The sequence below is a fragment of the Lissotriton helveticus genome, chromosome 1_1, assembly GCF_964261635.1.
Source record: "Lissotriton helveticus chromosome 1_1, aLisHel1.1, whole genome shotgun sequence".
Taxonomy (NCBI): Eukaryota; Metazoa; Chordata; class Amphibia; order Caudata; family Salamandridae; genus Lissotriton; species Lissotriton helveticus.
In genome coordinates, this window is record NC_136057.1 from 829842819 (window position 1) to 829864305 (window position 21487).

Genomic DNA, 21487 nt, shown 5'->3' on the forward strand with positions numbered 1-21487 from the left:
CCCCGCCAGACCGGCGGTGGCTACCGCCAGCCTGGCGGGGGCAATCCGCCCGACATCCTAATGGGCCCCCAAGAGTGGAATAAGTGTAGACTGGCTCTACTTTCGCTACTGCAGAAATTAAGATGTTGGCTATAGTGCAAAACCCCAGTCTCCTTTGGGTCCCCTGGAGATCGCTTTACTCCTGTGAACTTGTGCTTTCTGGATTTCAAACCTCATCTGCCTCATTCACGGATATGAAAACAAGCATTTACAATGCAATAGGTCTCGCAGCATTAAAGTTTGAGCTATTGGCATTGTATATTACAATGTGTTGCATTAATTTGTTATCAAACTCTGAATTGTTTTATAAAGATTGATTGCAAACTGTCAAATGTTGCTGAATAGTAAGCAACGTTGTGAATAATACTGTTTGCTAGTCATCCTTGGGTACCAGAGTACTTCACTTGAGGCAGAGGTATTATCTTTAGACTACAGGTGCCGGTGCCGCTTGAGCTAGAAACAGGGCCAGCCACTCACTACTCTGCACTCACTACTCACTACTCTGCACTCACTACTCACTACTCTGCACTCACTACTCTGCACTCACTACTCTGCACTCACTACTCTGCACTCACTACTCTGCACTCACTACTCTGCACTCACTACTCTGCACACTCACTCTGCACTCACTACTCTGCACACTCACTCTGCACTCACTACTCTGCACACTATCTCTGCACTCATTACTCTGCACACTCACTCTGCACTCACTACTCTGCACACTCACTCTGCACTCACTACTCTGCACACTCACTCTGCACTCACTACTCACTACTCTGCACACTCACTCTGCACTCACTACTCTGCACTCACTACTCTGCACACTCACTACTCTGCACACTCACTCTGCACTCACTACTCTGCACACTCACTCTGCACTCACTACTCTGCACACTCACTCTGCACTCACTACTCTGCACACTCACTACTCTGCACAATCACTCTGCACTCACTACTCTGCACAATCACTCTGCACTCACTACTCTGCACACTCACTCTGCACACTTACTCTGCACACTAACTACTCTGCACACTCACTACTCTGCACACTCACTACTCTGCACACTCACTACTCTGCACACTCACTACTCTGCACACTCACTACTCTGCACACTCACTACTCTGCACACTCACTACTCTGCACACTCACTACTCTGCACACTCACTACTCTGCACACTCATCCTAAATGTAAGCATGCGTGAGGAGGGGACCTACAAGGGGCCCGAATCAATAGGCAGTTTTTACTGTCTCTTTTAAGCGGATCAGAGTAGGCGAGGATTTAGTCCCGGTTAGTTGGTTTGCTGTTGAAAAGGCCGGAGAACCAACAGAAAAATGTGCCTACACCCGCGGAAGGCTGATTGACACACTGGCTAATATTTGGATTTCAAACATTCTGATCAACAACTCACCAATCCAAGCCATTTAAAAGTGGTCTCCACTACATGGGGTTAGTGGGGCCAGCATAGAAAACACTGCAGGCAGAATATGGCGAAATAGGTTCAAGTAAGGGTCGAATCCCCAACGTAACACTGGCTCGAAGTTTCGCCATGATGGGGCCTGCTAGAGAGCCTATCACTCCACATGTGGGGTCCCCGTGGAGGAGGCGCACAGCCCACCCAACCACATGGTTTCTCTAGCCAACCCGGATGTTGTTGCTCAATAACCCGCAAACGAATGAGGAGGATTCCGAGGGGGGTGGGTACAAAATGCTCCTACACAAGCGATGCCCTACGACAGCCTTTCACTTTACCTTCTTGTCAACACATATCTGGAAAGGGTGGGGGCGAGAGGGGCTGCGCCGTGTGGCTGGCATTGGCTTGCAGGGACGGGAACCCACATGAACTCTCGGCGCTTACGGGTGAAAGGTCTACCTCCGGAAGGGACACGATACGGAAGGTACACAGACTGTGTGCATGCAAGGAAGCACCCTCTTCTCCTACCACGTGTGAGTGCGAACAGGGCCAGGGCGCTGCAGTGTGGTAGAGGAAGTGTGTGTGCGGTAAACAGGCTGAATGAAACCTAGCCGGCAAAGCGTAGGGCCTTACCCGAGAAAGTTTCGATGGCCTTCATGGCCCATTGCTCGTCGGGACAGTCCACGAAGGCATAGCCCGCCTTGAGAAGGAACTGGCCGGCCACGGGGATGTGCTGTTCCTGGAAGACCCGCTCCAGGTCTGGGGCCGTGACGGCCTCACTCAGGTTCCCATCGAGAAAACGGCCATCCGGCTGCAGCAGCCCGGGAGGAGCACCTACTTCCTGTTTGGCCGGCAATGCTTCCGGGTCGCCGCAGGCAGCGCGGCGGCCCGCCCTGCACGGGGAAGGGAGGCAGCTTTCGAGGAGGACAGCACCTGGCCGCGAGCGCGTTCTCGTGCGTGTGGCCTTAACAAATCGGCGCGCGCGGCCAGTGCTGTCCTCCTGGGAAGCTGAGCCGCTAACAATAAGGTCTCTGGCGAGAGCGAGCTTCGCTCGCTTCTAGCCGAGACCTAAAAAGGTTTGGGGTAAAAAGTGGAAAAATAAAGCTGGTGAAGATAAAGCTTACTTGGAACAGGTCAAAAGTTTTTAAATATTTCATTAGTGCCCTTTCAGAAATGTTGTACTTTACCCAATTTATGTGGACATTGTGCTGTAAAATGTGACACTTCGCTCTGTTTTTTCTAAAATTTCCCTGTGGAGGTACTCAGCCCCATTAATGTAGATTGGGCTCCCTAGCATGCTAAAATTCAAGGAATGCTGTTGGTCACACCACTTTCAAAGTTTAACAGCTGCCACTACTGTGCATTACTTGCCTTGTTCACTCTTGGTTTACCTCCTCTCTCTTGAGCCACTCTTTTAGGGTCCCTTTCGACTGAAAGATACCTGCACTCATCCCACTTCCAGTGGGTTTCCCATAAGGATCAGGCATTCACCTTCTTTTCTTACTATGCAATACCTTTCTCTGTTCATCCTGTCCTCTATATGCTTCTCATGTAACCAGTACGCAGATAGCACCCACATAGTCTTCTCCTCCTACTTCCTTATTACTTCCAGGCACTTTTTTTCACCCAGACACACATCTTGGAACCTCATAACCATTTGACCCTGCATGGCATTACAACCGCTCATGCAAAAAACCCACTCCCAAACTGAAGTCTTATGTTCTTCTTCCACCACTGCATCCACACCTGTGACTGAATTCATCCTATTTACCCCAAATTACTGATTTTGCCTCATCGGTTAGAAACCTTGCGGTTCTCTTTTGTCCATTTACGACTGTGAGGATGGAAGCTTTCGTCACCAACATTATCGCATCACGTTTTCAGTTACCTAGCATAAGGAAGACCCGCTCACTGATGCGGCCTAAACAATAACTCACTAGTCTTCAATTGATTTGGCTACCACAGTAGTCTTCTGTTTAGCCTCCCCAACAATTTCTGTGCACCTCTTGACAAGGTTCTACACTTTGCTGCCTAGACTTTATTCCCTCTTTATAAGCACACAAGATCTCCCCCTACAGGCACTTTGCTCATCTGCAACCATAGGGCCTTTTACAAATAGCTCATCTTAGTGTTAAAATCAATAAACAACCTGGCTCTCTTACCAATATCTTACCATGCCACACACAAACTAGAAACCTTAATTTCACTAACCAAAAACTTCCAACATCACCTAAACCACCCATTGTGTCTCCAGTTTCTGAACTTTCTGCCTGTAAAGCCCACGTTATTTCACTGCCTTACCACCTATCATTCGGGCTACTGATTAACTCCAAGAATTCAAAATTGCAGGAAGAGGACATTTGCTGCAACAAGAACCTCAAGATAGATAGATAATCCGTTCTCAAGTAAATAGCACATTTTGAGACTTTTACATGCCTTTTATGTTCCTTTAGGTTATAATAGGAGACTTTTTTTGCAATATGTTTGTCTTCATCAATCAAATTCATACATTAGTGCAATTCATCGTCCTAACATGCTGTTTCCACCAACGATGTAAACAACTCATAATTAATTCTCTACCTACCAACATCAATGTTATAAACGCAGTTTTAAAATAGAATGTTTTATTTATTGCAAAACTCTGTGCTTAGTATATTGGTTTCGAAATTAATTGCTCTGTTTTACAACTGTCTGTAAACACAAAATTATTTGGCTTTCTCACTCCTTTGTTAATGGATAGATCAGATAGGTCCAGATCAGGAGCTAGCAGGAGTGGTATCTCTTTTTAGAGGGTGGAAGCCTTACTGGTCGTCCCGATTTTGAGTGGGCCGGTGTTCTGGATCTGGAATGAGCAGGATGGGTGCGCAAACACTGAACCTAACTTTACCAGGAGGAAATCCGCACCCTGTAAAATCTGAATGAAAAGACTGGTGATGGTAAAGGCTGTGGGCAGAGGCACTGCCCATCCCGTACCCAACCTCTGCAAGTACTACTGGGGGAGTTGACATTGCACAACCCCTGTTACTCCAAATGCTCCAGTCTGGTGCAGTACGAAGGGGCAGCCAGTGCTACCCCCAAACACACAAGTGCCCCTTCATATTTCCTCCAAATTACCCCCTGACCACTCTTCCCCCTCACCACTCACATTTAACACCTGCTCATAGAAGGTGGTATGTAATGCGAGCTATACACAGACATGGCAGGTCTGGGGTCCTCAAAGCAGGGAGTAAATGGAAACGTTGGCTGGCATTGGGGTAACTGTGTAATTCGACCTAGAATGACTGGACGTTCATAAGTCTGCCCTGTTTTACATGTAATTGGGTGGTGTATTTTATGTTTACTTGTAAAGTGCACTATCTCCCGCAAGGGTATACTGGCACGTAGGTTTGCAATGTTGTGCTGAAACAGTAACTCTGCACCTCCTCTCCACCAACAAACTCGTGATTCGGTCTTTAGAGGTTTTTTTTGTATTGCCTGATAAGTTTTTCTCCGTTAGGTGAACATGCTTGAAACTCACACAATTTAATCTAAATATGGCTGATACTTGAATGTTTGTGCCTATTGATCAATGTGTTCAGATGTTATAATGGTATCTTGAAGAGGTGTGCATAAAAGGGGTGTGTTTAAAAAGCATGTTACTTTTTTGTAGCAGCATGATGTAAAAGTAGCAAAGTAGACTGCAACCAAATTTCATATGGACATAGTCGTCTTCTGTATGCTTCTCAACATTGTGTACAGTTCTGTACAGTAATTTATCTGTCATTTTAATATTGGAATTTTAAAAATATATTGTCTGGGGTGTAAAAGCTGGATATCATTTGTGGGATCTGTTGACATTTGGGAGCTGAGTTCATCTGAAAAATTAAAAGCAGTCACAAATTGAGCACCAACCTTTTGCAAATTAAATCTTATTTTGCAAACTGATCTAATATTGAAATGTTGGGTCGCAAAATAAGGATTTGGAGTGGGTTGCAATTTTACCTGCCTGATTAATAAGCATGAGGTAGGTCAACTTACTCCTGTTGGACTCCATCAAAGACCTGGTGGCCTGCCAGGGTGAACAGACCACCAGATCTGTGATAAGGATTCAGTAAAGTAAAACATTGTTGTACATGTAGTCCTTTCTCCTTATAGGAAACGAAGCTGAATTTAAAAAAGAAAAAAGTTCACTTTTTTAAAGTCTTTTTAAGGGTTGGCAGTGGACCTGTACACCACTGCTTACCCCCAAACGTTTTCCAGCATTTGCGAAAGGGAAGTGGTTCCAATGGTAACTTTTTCAATGGCTTGTGAACAGAAGTACAGTCACAAATCATTGATCCGTTGCTTAGCAAATCGCAAATTGTAACGAGGCCCTAAACACTCCCCTTCCAAATTGCGATTCAGTATCCATTTCTTAGCCCATTTTGCAATTCGGTAATATTTCGTAGAATCACATTATGAGTTTAGTATATACCCAAAAAACATTTTGCATTTGCTAACCTGTGCTTTTGCGATTCCCAAGGTTTGCGACTACAAATGGCTTTAGACCTCTGGCCCTTCGTTTTTTACTCGGACATATTTTTCATCTGTAGACCTTAGAACAAAATCTGCGTATCTTGCACTAAAAAAAGTCTATAAATAGCTAACATACAGACATGCAGGGCCCTAAAATAGCATAAGGGAAATGAAGGCCCTTCCTAAAATGCTATTAATTTTCCATAATTTCTTAGAGGTTTTTCTCTCTCTAATTGAGATTAATTTCAATGTTACCTTTATGAAAACAACATTCTTTTGAAGAGTGATAAGCAGCTTAATTTTTATTGCAAGCACTAGCAATATTCCCACCTTGAACTTTAAACACATCAAAGCATATCGAGAATAAATCCTTCCCCTGGTTATCAGTATCACTCTGGAAATTTGAGTTTGTGCAGCCCAGATGTTGAACTTTGATCACTACTTCCTGCAATAAAGAAACAAGACATGAACACTAGTTTCTAATGCAGCCACTGAATGGAATAACCTCACAACTGTGATACGGCAATCATCTCTGATTTTCAAAACTGTTTAAAACCTTTCAGACCGTTGCAAATATCCAAACAATTGGATTTGTTGTTGTGTTGTCATGATGTAATCGTGTAAATCACACTGATGACTGGCTCCTAGGATTGTTTTGGAGTAGTGGAATAATCGAAAATCCAGTATTATCACTAAAAGTGTTGATTTGGCCTCCAATGTTGAAATAGAAAGCCATTCACCACAATAGAAAAGGAATGTGCTTTGTTTACACCAGGACAGAATGCAAATGATAACGTGATGCAACTGCTTACCACGTTTCATGTGTTAGAGAGAAGAGTAATCTTGTACTTTACATTAGAAATTCTGAAGCAGTTCCTTGAGATCCTATGCTTTTAGCCTACTCACACTACATATGATTTACACCCTACTTAACATGAGTGGTGCATCTACGATTGGAATAAATATTCTTTACCTTTCACTAATCAAGAGCTGAGGTTAAACTTGCTTTCTGAGTCTGGAAATTAGTAGGTAATGTTATTTATTTAAACCGTTCAAACAGTACTCCTTCACCTTACCATAATCATAAAATGTAAAAATGCAATATTAGTAGAATACAGTAAGTTCAAAGATGGAAGGAAAACTAACTGATTATAGGGCAGTGGTAGAAAATTAAGATTTATTGTTCAGCCATAAAAAGAAAGATGGCTAGTGTGTGGGAGGGGGTTATCGTGCCTTGCACAGATCCTTAAAAAGGAGGTGTTCTATAGTATTGTGCCATTGGGAAAGGAGGCGATTGTTCACGTTTTCCCGTTCAACATTAAGCAATGTCCACATTAAAATTTGATATTTAAGACCTTTCAAAGCTATGTGGAAGAGCAAGCTTGTTTTAAATGGACACCGTGGGATAACATTGAAGGTAGATGTTTGCATACAAAGGCACTAGAAATGAGATGTGTTGTGGAGTGAAAGCCTGATGTGAAAGAAGATAGGATTTGAAAAGACATGAAAAAAACACAATGACCACAGAGGAGCTTTTAAAACAACTATATGGTTATACATTTATTTCGTTTTTTCGTAACAAAAAACCTACAATACCTGACCAAATGCTCTACTGCGGTGAGGTCTAAGAATGGCTGAACAATTGTCCAGAAACCTAGTTGAAATAATGATAATTAAATCTTTTTCTATAGAGCTGAATACAACATTTTTTACCTTTTTAATTGCTGAAAGGTGTTTCTGTTTCCCAGGTAGTGTTGTGACAGATTCAATGTAGTCCTTAATAAAGATATTCAGTCCCCCAAGGCACTTATGTTCTCAGATGTGGGCATAAGCCAGAGATGAGACTTTAACATAGATTTGGGTTTCCTCAATGTGTGGGTGGCTGGAGATGCATGTGCACCTCCTATGTTTGAAAGAGCAATGAGGGTAACCAGATCGACCATCTCAGTTACATCAAAGCACAATGTCAAACTCTGACAAATACTTCTTGACAAAATCCTTCACTCGGATATTAAAGATGGAACCCACTCTGGAACTTTTTGTCCTTTACTCATGCAAGTGGGCAGGAAGAGTTCAAGCACCCAATGTTTGATTATGTTAAATCTTTGAGCGATAAACAAAGATATCAAAACAGTCCCCATCATCCAGGAACCTGAGGCTCTGTGCTTCAACAAGGGCAAAATATGAATTGTAAAAAAAAAAAAAAAGGACACCAAAGGATTTTGTTATAAAGTTACAATCAATTGTAGAACTAAGATTGTCCAAATCAAAGTACTGTGTAAATACATTCTTCCGAGGGATGGGGCTGGCCATACTGCCCCCTGTCACAGGTCTTCAAGCACCAGCTGCCTGAGACAGAGGAGGGGCCTGCCACTAGCCACCTGCTGTGAGGCGCATATAGCGCCGCAAGATCTCCCACGGTGCGGGACACACCCGGGCAAAGCCCAGGCCAAGGGCAGCCCATCCTGTGCCCGTCAGCAACAGGAAGAGGCAGGGCTGCCACCCCCAACTTATACCACTAAAGATACTATTAGCCGCTCATCGTGTTCACACATTTGTGGGGGCACTGCTACAGGTGCAATCGACTTATTGGGGGACTGGGTTGGAGATTACACCAAGATTACTCAAATACTCCTTTTTCACATTCTTCCATTTGAGGACATCTGAGAAAGCATCTGAATAGAAAACAACAGATATACTCCTGCAGCCGAACACCGATGAACTCTGTAGCAGCCCCCACTGTAGCAGCCGAAAAACTGCGTGTGTGGCATGTGAGAGAGGTTTTACTGCGAGGACTGGTTTGAAACGTAAAACAAACACTGAAAAGCAATGTAAGAGGTTATACTAAAATGAAAGCAACATATCCACATTTCTCTTTTGGTATAAAACATAAGAATCACTTGCTGTCCACTATTAGACATAAATCTAAAAGTTATGAAAACGGGAATTGAAATGGGGCACGCTAATTTGTTGACATGACTGCAATGTCATTGTCTTGTTTACACAAAGCAGTTCACTTCTAATCTCCAAATTCACAGACCACACAATGGCATTCAAATCATTGGAATTGGCTTTACTTACAGGTCCACAATCATTGGCCTATAGACATAACTAACCATATCAGAAAATTCAAACTTACTGGTTGTATTGCAAAATGAAAAACGAGAACTAATTTTCTTTGATCAGTAAACTTGCATAAGCTTTCTGCAAGAAGGCTTAGCATATGGTTCTTTAATAAATGTATACACAATGACAACAAAACAACTATTGAGTAGACAAACAGAAAAGAAAATATAACAGAGAGCACAAAGCTATAAAGGAAAATGTAGTAATGTCTTCGGACCATGTCAGGTGTGACATTGTTTCCAGCACTAGTAGCCTCGCTGTTTAAATATTGACTCTGGAACCAGTTAGACCTCCCTTTTAAACCTTAAACCTGCCACTTTATCCCCTGTTGCTCCAGTTACTCGAACACTAGAATTTCAAAGCTAGCTCTTTTAACCATAATAGCAACTTTTTGTTCGTTGGAATCTTAGATTTCCTTTTGGGTGGTTGGTTTCTAGAGGGTTGTGGAGTGCTGGAGCACGGGCGTCCACTGTCATGTTCCCCATACCAAGAACCCAGCGTACATCAGGTTGATGAATCTTTGTTGTCCGCTGAGTTGCCAATGGTAAATATGAACATAAATCATTATCAATTAATGTCACTTTAGTTCAGTCAATAAAAAGAGGTAACTAGAGTTCAACGGTTTTATTTTAAATGTTCTCATTATTCAACTCATTTTATTATGGTATTATTCTCCCCCCAAAAATCAGTAAAGGTTAATAATCAATCAATATGTAGTATTAAGATGAATCAATTCAGTAAATCAAAACAAGCATTACTATAGTAAAATGTAACAAGCATGTTTCATTGAGAAACGTCCCTAAAAGGATTTAAAGGTGTCAGTTTAGAAAACCCATAAAGAGTTTCTGAGGAGAGAGTTGAGCATAAGCATAAAGCTCAAATAATAGCAAATTAAGGACTAAACTAAGACTTCCCATAAAAAGATGTTCAAGAAACTCAGTACAGATGTTGCTCTCTGTCAGTCTGCTCTGCATTGAAGGGTGGAAGAATCTGCTCAACTAGTCTAGGAATATGCACTAATATAAACACACATTTTCTATGTTGCAGCATAAATGTTTTTTTCATCTTCTAGTTGACCAATAAGATTTCATCATGCTCTTTCAACATACTCCTGGGAACAGGTCTACTCCCCATCTTCTCACCAGAGTACAATGATCTTTCAGCCATGTGTCCTTGGCAGGGATGTCTTAAGGATTCTCGGGGCCTTGGCCCAAACTTAATTTGGGGGCCCCTATTCGGAACAGCTTTGAATTTATGATCCAAATTCAGCTCTTTCATACCCTCTTTGGCCATGTGACTGACAGTGCCCAGACACACTCATACAAATTCTAAATGACTTTGAGCTAATGTCGGGAAACAAGGTCTTCAGTATAATCTCCAACCTTAAACCTTCCTCTCACGCTATGGACCCCCTCCCATCCACAATTATAAAAGAACTCTGGGGCCGACCCTAATGATCTTAACAACCTCGGACCTATCTCCAACCTCCCATTCCTTGCTAAAACATTGGAGAAATGCGTTCTCCACCAACTCAACAAACACATTGATGAGTTCAACCTCTCGACACCTTTCAATCAGGATTCAGGAACGGATGTAGCAAGGAAACAGCTATGCTCACCGTCTCTGATGATATTCACAAGGCCTTAGATGAAGGCGATGCCTGCCTACTCATCCTTATTGACCTATCGGTGGCATTCGACACAGTAAATCATCCAGCTCTTCTGGAGACCTTGTCAAAGCGCTCAGGCATTAATGGCACAGTACTAAAATGGTACACCTCCTTCCTACAACACCGCTCGCAACAAATTAAAATCAACTCCTGTTTCTCGAGACCAACAAAAGTCACACTTGGGGTCCCGCAAGACTCAATCGTCTCCCCGTCCCATTTCAATCTCTTCATTGAGCCCCTCACAATCATCTTGAAAAAAGTGGGCGTGGATTACCACCTTTATGCTGATGACACCCAAATCTATTTCAAATCAAGTCACCCAGCGACATCCAACACCTTAATGTCACTCTAACCGAGATCCAAACTTGGTTCAATGCCAACCACTTAAAACTCAACCCAGATAAAACGGAACTAATCCTATTCTCTCCAAAAAGCAACCACAGACCAAACCAAGAGTGGATTAAGAATCTGGTTTCCCTAAACTGCCCCCTTGTCCTTTCTGACTCAGTTAAATCTCTATGCATTACCCTTGACATGAACTTATCAATGGAGGGCCACATCCAAAAACTCTGCAAAAAGTGCTCTTTTCTCTCTAAAACACACATCATGAAATTGAAACCTTTTCTTCCCCATTATGACCTCAAGACAGTAGTCTAATCCCTAGTTCTCTCTAAAATCGACTACGGGAACTCCATACTAACAGGGACTCCTAAAGCTCACCGAGCCCCTCTAAGGGCAGTGCTGAACATGGCCGCTAGACTCATATCTGAAGTAAAAATATTTGATCACATCACACCGGCTCTCAACTCCCTCAACTGGCTTCCCATAGAAGGGAGGTGTATTTACAAGCTGGCCTGCATCACACACAAAACTCTTCACTCTCCGGCCCCCAACTACCTGAACAACGAACTGGTAAGAGCAGGTCAATCCAACACTGAGAAGCTCCAACTCACTCCTCCTTATTCCTCCAAAACTGAAAAAGAAAACCACCCAATACCGATCGTTTTCTGGCAACGTGCCCAGGATGTGGAACACTCTCCCTAGAGACTTCAGGTGCAACCCCTCCTCCTGTTTCAAAAGGGGCCTGAAACTCCATCTCCTTAACAAAGTCTTTCCTGACCAACGTCAACTAACCTAGACTTCAATATCCGAGTTGACTCTTCCCTCTCTTGACATTCAATGATAGTTGGTGACCGGTCTGAGCGAACCACCTTTTTTCTTTATTCTCTCCCCCTCCGATGCACGACGTACTTATTTTTCATGCTGTAATCTTTTTTCTTGTTATCTCTGATTTTGCTCCTCTGCCTGCTTACTATGTAATGCAATCTCCTTCTGTGTTTTTTAACTGTTTGTATGTAAAGCGCTCTAATACCTACGGGTCAAGTTAGCTCTATATAAAATTTTTAAAATAAATATTACTGCAAATAATCCCTGTAACACCCTCCCTGTTCTCTTATGTGAGGTCCTGTTTTGAGCTAAAAGAAACTTTTTAATGGATGTTGTATGAAACATAAACATAATCTGTGCCAAATGTCTGGAAGAGACTCACACATCACCCACATTAAAAATAAATTAAAGGAAAACGGTATTTAAAACAATCTGTTTAAGAATTATTCAAGGTCATCACTGCAAGACTGAGAAGAACAGAGATGGCTCTATCAGGACCCCCCCTTAAAGGATGGTGCCCTGGGCCAGTGCCAGTGCCCATTATGCCCATGCCTTAAAACGTCTCTGGTCCTTGAATGTTGCAGGCACATCCTTTCTTGTTTGTAATATTGTCCTCCCATGAATCATCCTCCGTGTCATCTGCAAGTTCTATGGTGTGAACCTCACTATCTGTGGTCTAATACGACACATTTCTATTCATCAACTATTAATCAGTAGCTTTTGAAAAGGCAACATCTGCTGCTAAGGGAAGACAAATAACTTGCACAATTGTCAGTTAACGTGAAAAACAAACATTTCAGTATTAATGGACCACCACATTAAACATGGTGTCATTACATATGTCAACTTAAATAAACTCCAGGCCTCTTTACTAGGTTACAGGCCTATAGGTTCTAGGTGTGTTTGCCTACTACAACTTTTGCATTAAGCATACTTTATTTTGAACATGTATTTTTAATAAAGCATTTGGTAAATAATTACATTTGCGTTAGCAGGAGTTTTCGCACCTTCTCTGTTACCTAGCTCAAACCACCTGAGATGTCCCTCCTTGTTTTCATGGCCACTGAATAACAAGGACAAAGTGCAGACCTGTCCTAGAATTCATGCTTCATTTTTAGCATATAATCAGGCATCTTTTGTTAGTTGAAAGTCAAAGGATTGTAAGGGTTTCAGAGAACATGCTTATCTTCTTAGCAGAATTACATTGTCCACAGTCTTCTGTGTAATTTATATTATACAATTATATATTAGAACACCTTAGCACATAGTCCTACAAACCTGTTTGTGCCCTAGTACGGCCCTAAAATGTGCAAGGAACATCTGCTTTGTCATGTTGATCTTCATTTTAACTGCCCAACTTTACCAACGTGTAAAAACAACATATCTTTTAAAACAATGTCTGTTACTGGATGTTGAACTTATTGTGTGTGATTATTCCAAATCAACGACCAGTTCCTGTTGTAAAACTTGACAGCTTAGCCCAGCTACCGACAGTGACCCAAACGTCCAAAGGGAAGGACTTTGTTATCTAATTGGAGTGCAAGAATATCTAAAGTCTTGGAAGACCAGTGATAATGATACTAGTGATAGGGCTACAATGGATACTTTACCGTAACCACTGACTGATACAGTATCTAGAGAAAAGACCTGATATGTTATACCAGTCATAAACCATCCTCTTTTTCAGACACTGTGTGAAAGTGGGATTCACTCGTTCTATTTAAGAAAAAGAATGTATTTGTAAAAGGATTTTTACATTGCAAGCATAGTATGTTTCACTTGTGTTTGCTACCATCTAATGTTTAAGAAAGCAGAAATATTGAAGGTATAAGAAGTGGAAAAGTTCCTTGTATTTTCAGTGTCAAGTCCAAAGTATCAAGAACCATATTGGCTGCTCTATCACACGACAAAAGAAAATGAACATTACATTTGTTTCAGTATCTGGTCTTGGCCATACGTTGTGAAGTATTGTCCCAAAAGCTTTCATATTATTCATGCTGACTCAATGGGAGTTGATATTCTGCTGTAGGAGTGGCTTGTTTCAGATTTGTCTCTCTAAGTATGTTAGGAAATCAAGTACATTGTGTTCAAGGTAGTTCCATTAAGGTGGAGTGTTCTAAGTTATATGTTCATAACATAGGAACAGCATTTTAAAACCCTATGCACCCCAAGTTTCTTGACTTTCTTAGAAATAAGCAACTAATATTTAAGTAAAGAGAAGTAGAACTGGTCTTGTTACATATTGCTTATTTTTGTTATTGTGGTAAAGCCTAGAGTGGGTAGTAATTTGAAATTATGTACACTTTACATTGATCTAAGATGAGCAGAGTGTTTTTAAGGTCTTGCTGCTTTCAGTATTAATGGGTATAATGTGTCACCTGCATTGCCCCCAGAGCTGAAGCAGATTTAATTGCCAGGCATGAATTATATGATAGAGGAGGAAAATAAGATTTGTGAATCTACAATTTTAAAAAATTTGATCAAGATATAAAAAACAAGTAAAAAACAGTAAGTAATGCAATTCGACAAGAAATAACTAGATCAAAGTCAAACAACATATGATGCAATCATTTAAAGGAAGCACTGAAAACAATCCAATTACATAATTTATGGGCACCTGCAATGGCAGAATTTAGAACAATTGTAAACAAGACAGTAAAATTAAGATTGCGTCTACAAGAATGAGATGAATTTGCCATAAAATGCCTGGTTGATGATATATACAATCAGAATAGGCAGCAAGCTTACTTGGGTGTTCATTTTTCTGAATATCTCAAACGGATGCCTTTATCTCACACATTGAGTGATTTCTCTACCAAAGGCCTAATCCCATAATGGGAGCAGATGTGGTCAACCAAAACCTGTCGACTCTGTGTCTATAAAAATGAATCAATGTTAAAACATTCTGTGCACCTTCCCAGAGCTTCCAGAAGCTCTTGCGGCTTTACATTTTTGCTTTCTGACCTCATATTTTGCTGACTTCATTTTTGCTGGCTTTAGGATTCTGGGCACTTTACCTGCTGAGCAGTACTAAAGTGCAGGTGCTCTGTCCATAAAAACATGGTAACATTGGTTTATCCACAATTGCCATATTTAATTTACTTATAAGTCCCAGCACAGGTGCCCTGGGTCTGTAAATTAAATGCTACTAGTGGGCCTGCAGCACTGATTGTGCCACCCACTCTAGTAGACCTTGAAATATGTCTCAGACTTGCTATTGCAGAGCCTGTGTGTGACGTTTTATACTGCCCTCCTCCTTAATATATGTCACCCCTACGGTAGGTCCTAGATGGCCCCAACACACACCGGCTCTCAACTCCCTCAACTGGCTTCCCATAGAAGGGAGGTGTATTTACAAGCTGGCCTGCATCACACACAAAACCCTTCACTCTCCGGCCCCTAACTACCTGAACAACAAACTGGTAAGAGCAGGTCAATCCAACACTGAGAAGCTCCAACTCACTCCTCCTTATTCCTCCAAAACTGAAAAAGAAAACCACCCAATACCAATCGTTTTCTGGCAACGCACCCAGGATGTGGAACGCTCTCCCTAGAGCCTTCAGGTGCAACTCCTCCTCCTGTTTCAAAAGGGGCCTGAAACTCCATCTCCTTAACAAATTCTTTCCTGACCAACGTCAACTAACCTAGACTTCAATATCCGAGTTGACTCTTCCCTCTCTTGACATTCAATGATAGTTGGTGACCGGTCTGAGCGAACCACCTTTTTTTCTTTATTCTCTCCCCCCTCCGATGCATGACGTACTTATTTTTCATGCTGTAATCTTTTTTCTTGTCCCAGCACAGGTGCCCTGGGTCTGTAAATTAAATGCTACTAGTGGGCCTGCAGCACTGATTGTGCCACCCACTCTAGTAGACCTTGAAATATGTCTCAGACTTGCTATTGCAGAGCCGGTGTGTGAAGTTTTATACTGCCCTCCTCCTTAATAGAAGTCACCCCTATGGTAGGTCCTAGATGTCCCCAAGGCAGGGTACCATGTATTTAAAAGCTGGACATATACTTTTATGTTTTACATGTCCAGTTAGGGAAAATATTTTCACTATTGCAAGGCCTATCTTGCCCATAGATTAACATTGGGATACCTTATTAACTCTTAGAACTGTAAGGACAAGATACAAATTTTGAGTTTGGTGTCTCCAGGCTTCCAATTTAAACTCACAACTTATGGTGAAGTTGGATTTTAAATTGCAAGTCTGAAAACACCACTTTTTTAAGTTGACATATTCTTACTTTAACCATTCCGTGCCTATTCTTGTCTCTAAATACATGTCTGGGGTGGGTGACAACGGGACATTGTGCATACCATCTAGACACACACAAAGCGAGCTGAGCTGTGAAATTGAGATCCTGATGGCCCATAAAGAGGCTGATGGGCCTTAAAGGCCTTGCCAGGGAAAGAGTAGCTGTAGGAAGTAGCTGGAAAATGGACAAAATCCAAGGATTAAATTATTGTACAGGAAACCGGTGTGCTAAACAATAGTGCTCAAAGTACTGATAGTCTAAACTTTAGAGTTCCAGTCCAAAGACCTTGAGCAGCAGGGTTGGCAATACAGTACCGACTGAAAAAACAGTTAAACATGAGTTAGGGTTCTGGCGCAAATGCATAAAACCTCTGAGATTCACCAGTTATGATTGTAAATGCATACAACACATACCATAACTCGCAGCATTCACCATGCACAAAACAACCTATTTTGGCACAGTTACACAGAAACAGATAAAAGGAGCACAAAACATAACCAGTATTGGCAAATGTTTGTGGTTTTACGTGTTTGAGCTATAAACATAACTCAGTTTGTAACTATGGTTTTATATATTTTGTGACTGTGTGGCATGCGCATTAGATCAAGTCCTTCACTGGTGTTTCTCCTGAATGAGTTGTAAGTAACCTAAGCAGCCTTTTTACTGGCCCCAAGCAGTAAACCGAGTTAACAAAGATGAATAGAAAAAAGATCAACAAAACTGGTGAAAGGCTTCCACCAATAAAGAGGAGTAAAAATTAGGGTGTGATAGTGAATAGCTCTAGCACACATCTACTTCAATGTCTTCATCTATGATATTGTTTTTGTTTTAACTATTTTGATTGTTAAGCAAGTGAATAATATTTAAGTATACAAAAGACATGCATTTTATAATATTTCACAATATCAAGTGTTATCATGTGAGAATATCTGGTCCTATTTCCTTGTCACAGGTCCGTCCTCCACTCACCCCTATTTTACTAATCACCCATTCGAGAAATCCCTTGAGTCTTTCTACTTCCTTTCTTATATTATAACCCCACCCCATTTGAGATGTTGTGTGGCCTTGCCTCAGATTTTCAAAGGCATTTGCCTTTGTTGTGGCAATGTTTCTTTTAATTTATTATGGTATAAGGCAGTCTGGTACCCTGTTGGCACCATTGCGTGTGTGTCTACCCTCAAGGATGGTTGTGCCCGGAGGCCAAAGGCCGATTCTCTGATCACAGTCAGTTGATAGGCCCAGTAATATTTATTTATGTCAGGAAGAGCAATATTTCCCCTCCATATACACCCTATGTCAGCTTGGGCATGCCATACCTATCTGGGGAGATCCTCTGTCCTATATTAAAGTGCAGACTTAAAACCCTGCTTCTTTCTCCCCAGATACTCAAATGTTTAAACGATTTTTGGAGTGTGAATTCTCAGATTTGAGTATCTGTACGTTATGCTCCATAGTAGATTATCATGGATCCTTCATGTACATAAATGAAGGGCACCAATCAGAAGATTCCAGGTAATAGCATCCAGAGCTCCACTGCCAGCCGTAGAAATATATACATTATCCGATGTCTCCCTCCATCTAAAGCCTCTCACCAAGGCCTCCTTCCTGACTCAACAGGCCAGGGATTCCAGTGATCCGTGACATTATTTAAATCCTGTATACATGACCTTGAAACGAGCCCACCGTGCAAAAGTAACCCTTCAACCACCTGACAAAGGAAACTGTGTTAATAATTTACAAATTCTCTGCAGCTTTACATGGCTACTGCATCCATTTCTGGAGGTTACATCACAGAAATGCTAAAAAACGTTTACAGAAGTTCCAGAACCCTACTAACACGAAGGTGGAAGAAGATGATTATGGAAAAAGACAAAAACATTAAATCTATATGATGTAGGAAACACTTCTTTTTGTAAGCAAGCATTGTTTCCAATCTGTAATTCAAATATGTTTTGTAATTCCAGTGAATTAGTTTATTTTATGACTTCAAAAGGGAATTTCTTTTTTTCTGTAAATGATCGGCATATATTTGTTTTCCTGTTTTACAGACTCGCTCCTTACTTAGTGTGTTTGAAGAAGATGCAGGAACCCTAACAGAATATACAAACCAATTACTGCAGGCTATGCAGCGCGTGTATGGAGCTCAGGTAACTTTTTCTGATGAATATCAGCAAAGAAACGTGGCCTGTTCATCCTCTGAAGACCCAGTGTGCATTTATGAGGGAAGTGTAAATAATTCATGCAGGTTGTGCTGCTAATACCATTCCATCCACCGTCTTATCGTATACTGTGATGGCACTACTTATTTCCACACCTTGAAATCCATGTAGTGATATGCCCCTGATATTTTGTGAAGAACCTAAGGCGGGTTGCTTGCTTCCATTCAGTCCATCTTTTCAACCCCCTGAAGCCTTTGACTCCACCAGTGAGCTCCTCCATTTCTTTTCATTGTCTCTCCTCTCTCTTCATTCTCCCAAATTGCTGGGTCACATTCTTCACCAATGGGCCTTGGACGCCACCCCTTTCACTTGACATCACAATTGGCATGGCTAAGGTGAAACAGTTTCCTGTTATCTTATTTACCAAGACATTAATGTTATTTTTTTGATTGTATTTTCTTTGGTAGTGTTAATCTAAGCCTCGGTTAAAATCTGATGAAGAGGGAAAGTAATGCAATTCAATGCTTAATTTTGGGAGTCTTTGCTTATTTTTAGACGTTTGAGTACTTTCATGCTTGACTTTTTGAAGGGAAATTATAATAATGGTAAAATATTATCCATTCAATGTATACCTGCTGTTTTCTCTCCTGGCACCGTGGTAGCCCTATGTGTCTCACTTCTTGCTCTTGGTATTGACCTGACAGATGTTATAAGAATATATTCAGGAGAGAAAGCAGTGGCATGGCTATCAACAGAGCAGCAGGTGCAGTAGCTTTTGGGCACTAAGGTGTGCTAGGGGCTCAATGCTCCCAAATTATGTCCATGTTCCTTGCTTGCACCAGGGGCCATGTCACCCTTGCTGCACTGCTGAGAGAAAGTATTGATTTTCGGGAGTCAGGAGTAATGTGTAACACATAACTGTAAGAGCAGGTGCTCAAACTGTTCCACTTTAACTAACAAGATTGACAGATGAATTAAAGCCTTGCCTAACCGGTGTAATTTCTGGACCAACAGTGAGAACCCAAATACTGTAATGCAAATTGAACAAGGGGGCCTGGAAAAGGAGCATATGCCATGTACCTGAGCCTTGCATGACCAGTTACTGGTCCCACATTAGGCAGAGCTAGTAGCAGCTCAGGAATCTTCTACAGATGAGCTTGTGCCACATTCCTTCCATGAGACCATCAGTCGCACAATTGTCTTTTTTCAACGCACAAGCTAAAAGAAAATGTCTGTTGAAATAAACGCATGCTGACTCCCCCAAGCTAGGGCATCACTTGTGCACTTTGACTACCAGGAAGGAAACTGCTTGTTTCCTGCTCACCTGGGCTAGGAGTAGTAAGTGGGTGACTGGGGCGGCTCTAGGGTGGTGCGACCGGTGCAGCCTCACCTGTCGCTAGCCTAGGGGAGGGTGACATGTTTAGGAATAACACAGGTTTAAAAAGCACCTGCTGCAGAGTTCCTTATATGTCCAGCATGTTTCAGACAACAATCAAAAAATGTCTCAATAACTCTGGTGATAACGGTTCTGTTGTGCTGTTCCTAGGACCCCGAAGGATCTGCGCGTTTTGGATGACCTAAACTGAGGGCTTGGTGTGCAGACAGACTCTGGACACTCCCACAGGATGAGTCAGCTGTTAGACCAGCTATCTCTACAGAGGCACTACCACCCCCCTGTATTCTACAGCGGTGTAGGTAGTTCTTGGCTACCACGGAACATGACAACCCTGATCCCTCAGGTATTGTGGAAAACAATACGGTATCTTTCGCTCAGTTACACATGCTTACTTTTCTCAGAATACACACAGACCGATGATTGGAATGGGTTCAATAATTATTTATTGATCAAGAGTCAGTCTAGTATGAAACATATTCGCTGCAACAATCAAAAGAAAGGATGTGCATATATTCAAGATATAAGAATGCCGTCACTAACAGATGCTGACGCATTACTCTTGGACTCGGACTTTACGAAGGACGAGGTCCTGCTCACAATACACTCCTTGCAGTCGAGTAAGGCCATGGGACCGAACGGTATCCCATTAGAGCTATATAAGCGCGTCTCGGATCTCGCGGCTTTGCCTCTTTTGAGGATGTTTGTCGATAGCCTGAATGCGGGTGAACTGCCGCAAGATCAGCGGACAGCCACAATCATTGCTATACCGAAACCTGGCAAGCCTCCAGATGAGTGTACGTCGTATCGTCCGATATCGCTGCTGAATGCGGAAGCAAAGATATTGGCAAAAGTGATAGCTAGTCGCCTAACCCCGCACTTGACAACGCTCATCCACCCGGATCAATCCCGGTTTATGCCAAACAGAAGCACTGCGCTGAATTTTAGGCGCGTCCACGCGGTAATGGCACAGATACCTAGTTTGTCGGTACCGGCGGTGATTCTGTCATTAGATGCTCGAATGGCCTTCGACATTGTCGAATGGCCGTATCTTTTTGCGGTTCTTCGGCATCTGGGCTTCGGCCCCAAATTCTGTGCTTGGGTAAGATTATTGTATACCAAGCCTCTTGCACATGTGGTGGCTAACGGCCACATTTCCAGAGATTTTCAACTTGGCCGTGGCACGCGGCAGGGGTGTCCTTTGTCGCCTCTGCTTTTCGCCTTAATCCTGGAGCCCCTGGAGGCATGGATAAGGTGGGACCCCATGATTAAGGGCGTTAGCTGAACGGAGACGTGGGAGGATCGTATATCCCTCTACGCTGACGATATCCTTCTATATTTGACCATGCCCAGGCAGTCAATAATAGTCCTCCTTAATATTTGTGAAATCTTCGGTAGGGCTTCGGGATATACCATCAATTGGTCTAAATCGGTCTTGTATGTTCCTAGGGGTCCCCCACCGTTACTCCCGGCTGATTGTCCTTTGGTAATCACTGATGGGCCATTTAAATACTTGGGGGTCTGGGTGATGCCTAACTCGGGCACCTTTTTCCAACGTAACCTACTACCGCTTGACCGTTTCCGTACAGATGTGAAGCACTGGCACACCCTACCGCTGACCCTTTTGGGGAAAGCGGCATTATTCAAAATGATGACTTTACCGCGGCTACTATATATTCTTGAAAACACTCCGTATCTTGTGCCTTTGAAATACTTTGCGTCAATAAATACACTGGTTTCTGGTCTCCTTTGGGGGGATAAACTAG

The 21487-nt window shown here is 42.2% G+C and overlaps 1 protein-coding gene across 1 annotated transcript in view; it reads left to right on the forward strand.

The window, feature by feature from the left end:
* Nucleotides 1-21487, forward strand: part of APPL2 (adaptor protein, phosphotyrosine interacting with PH domain and leucine zipper 2) — a 697983-nt gene that overhangs the window by 42060 nt on the left and 634436 nt on the right. Inside the window, exon 2 of the mRNA XM_078674621.1 lies at nucleotides 18218-18316. Within this exon, the coding sequence (XP_078530747.1) occupies nucleotides 18218-18316 (99 nt within the window). The remainder of the gene's footprint in view (nucleotides 1-18217; nucleotides 18317-21487) is intronic.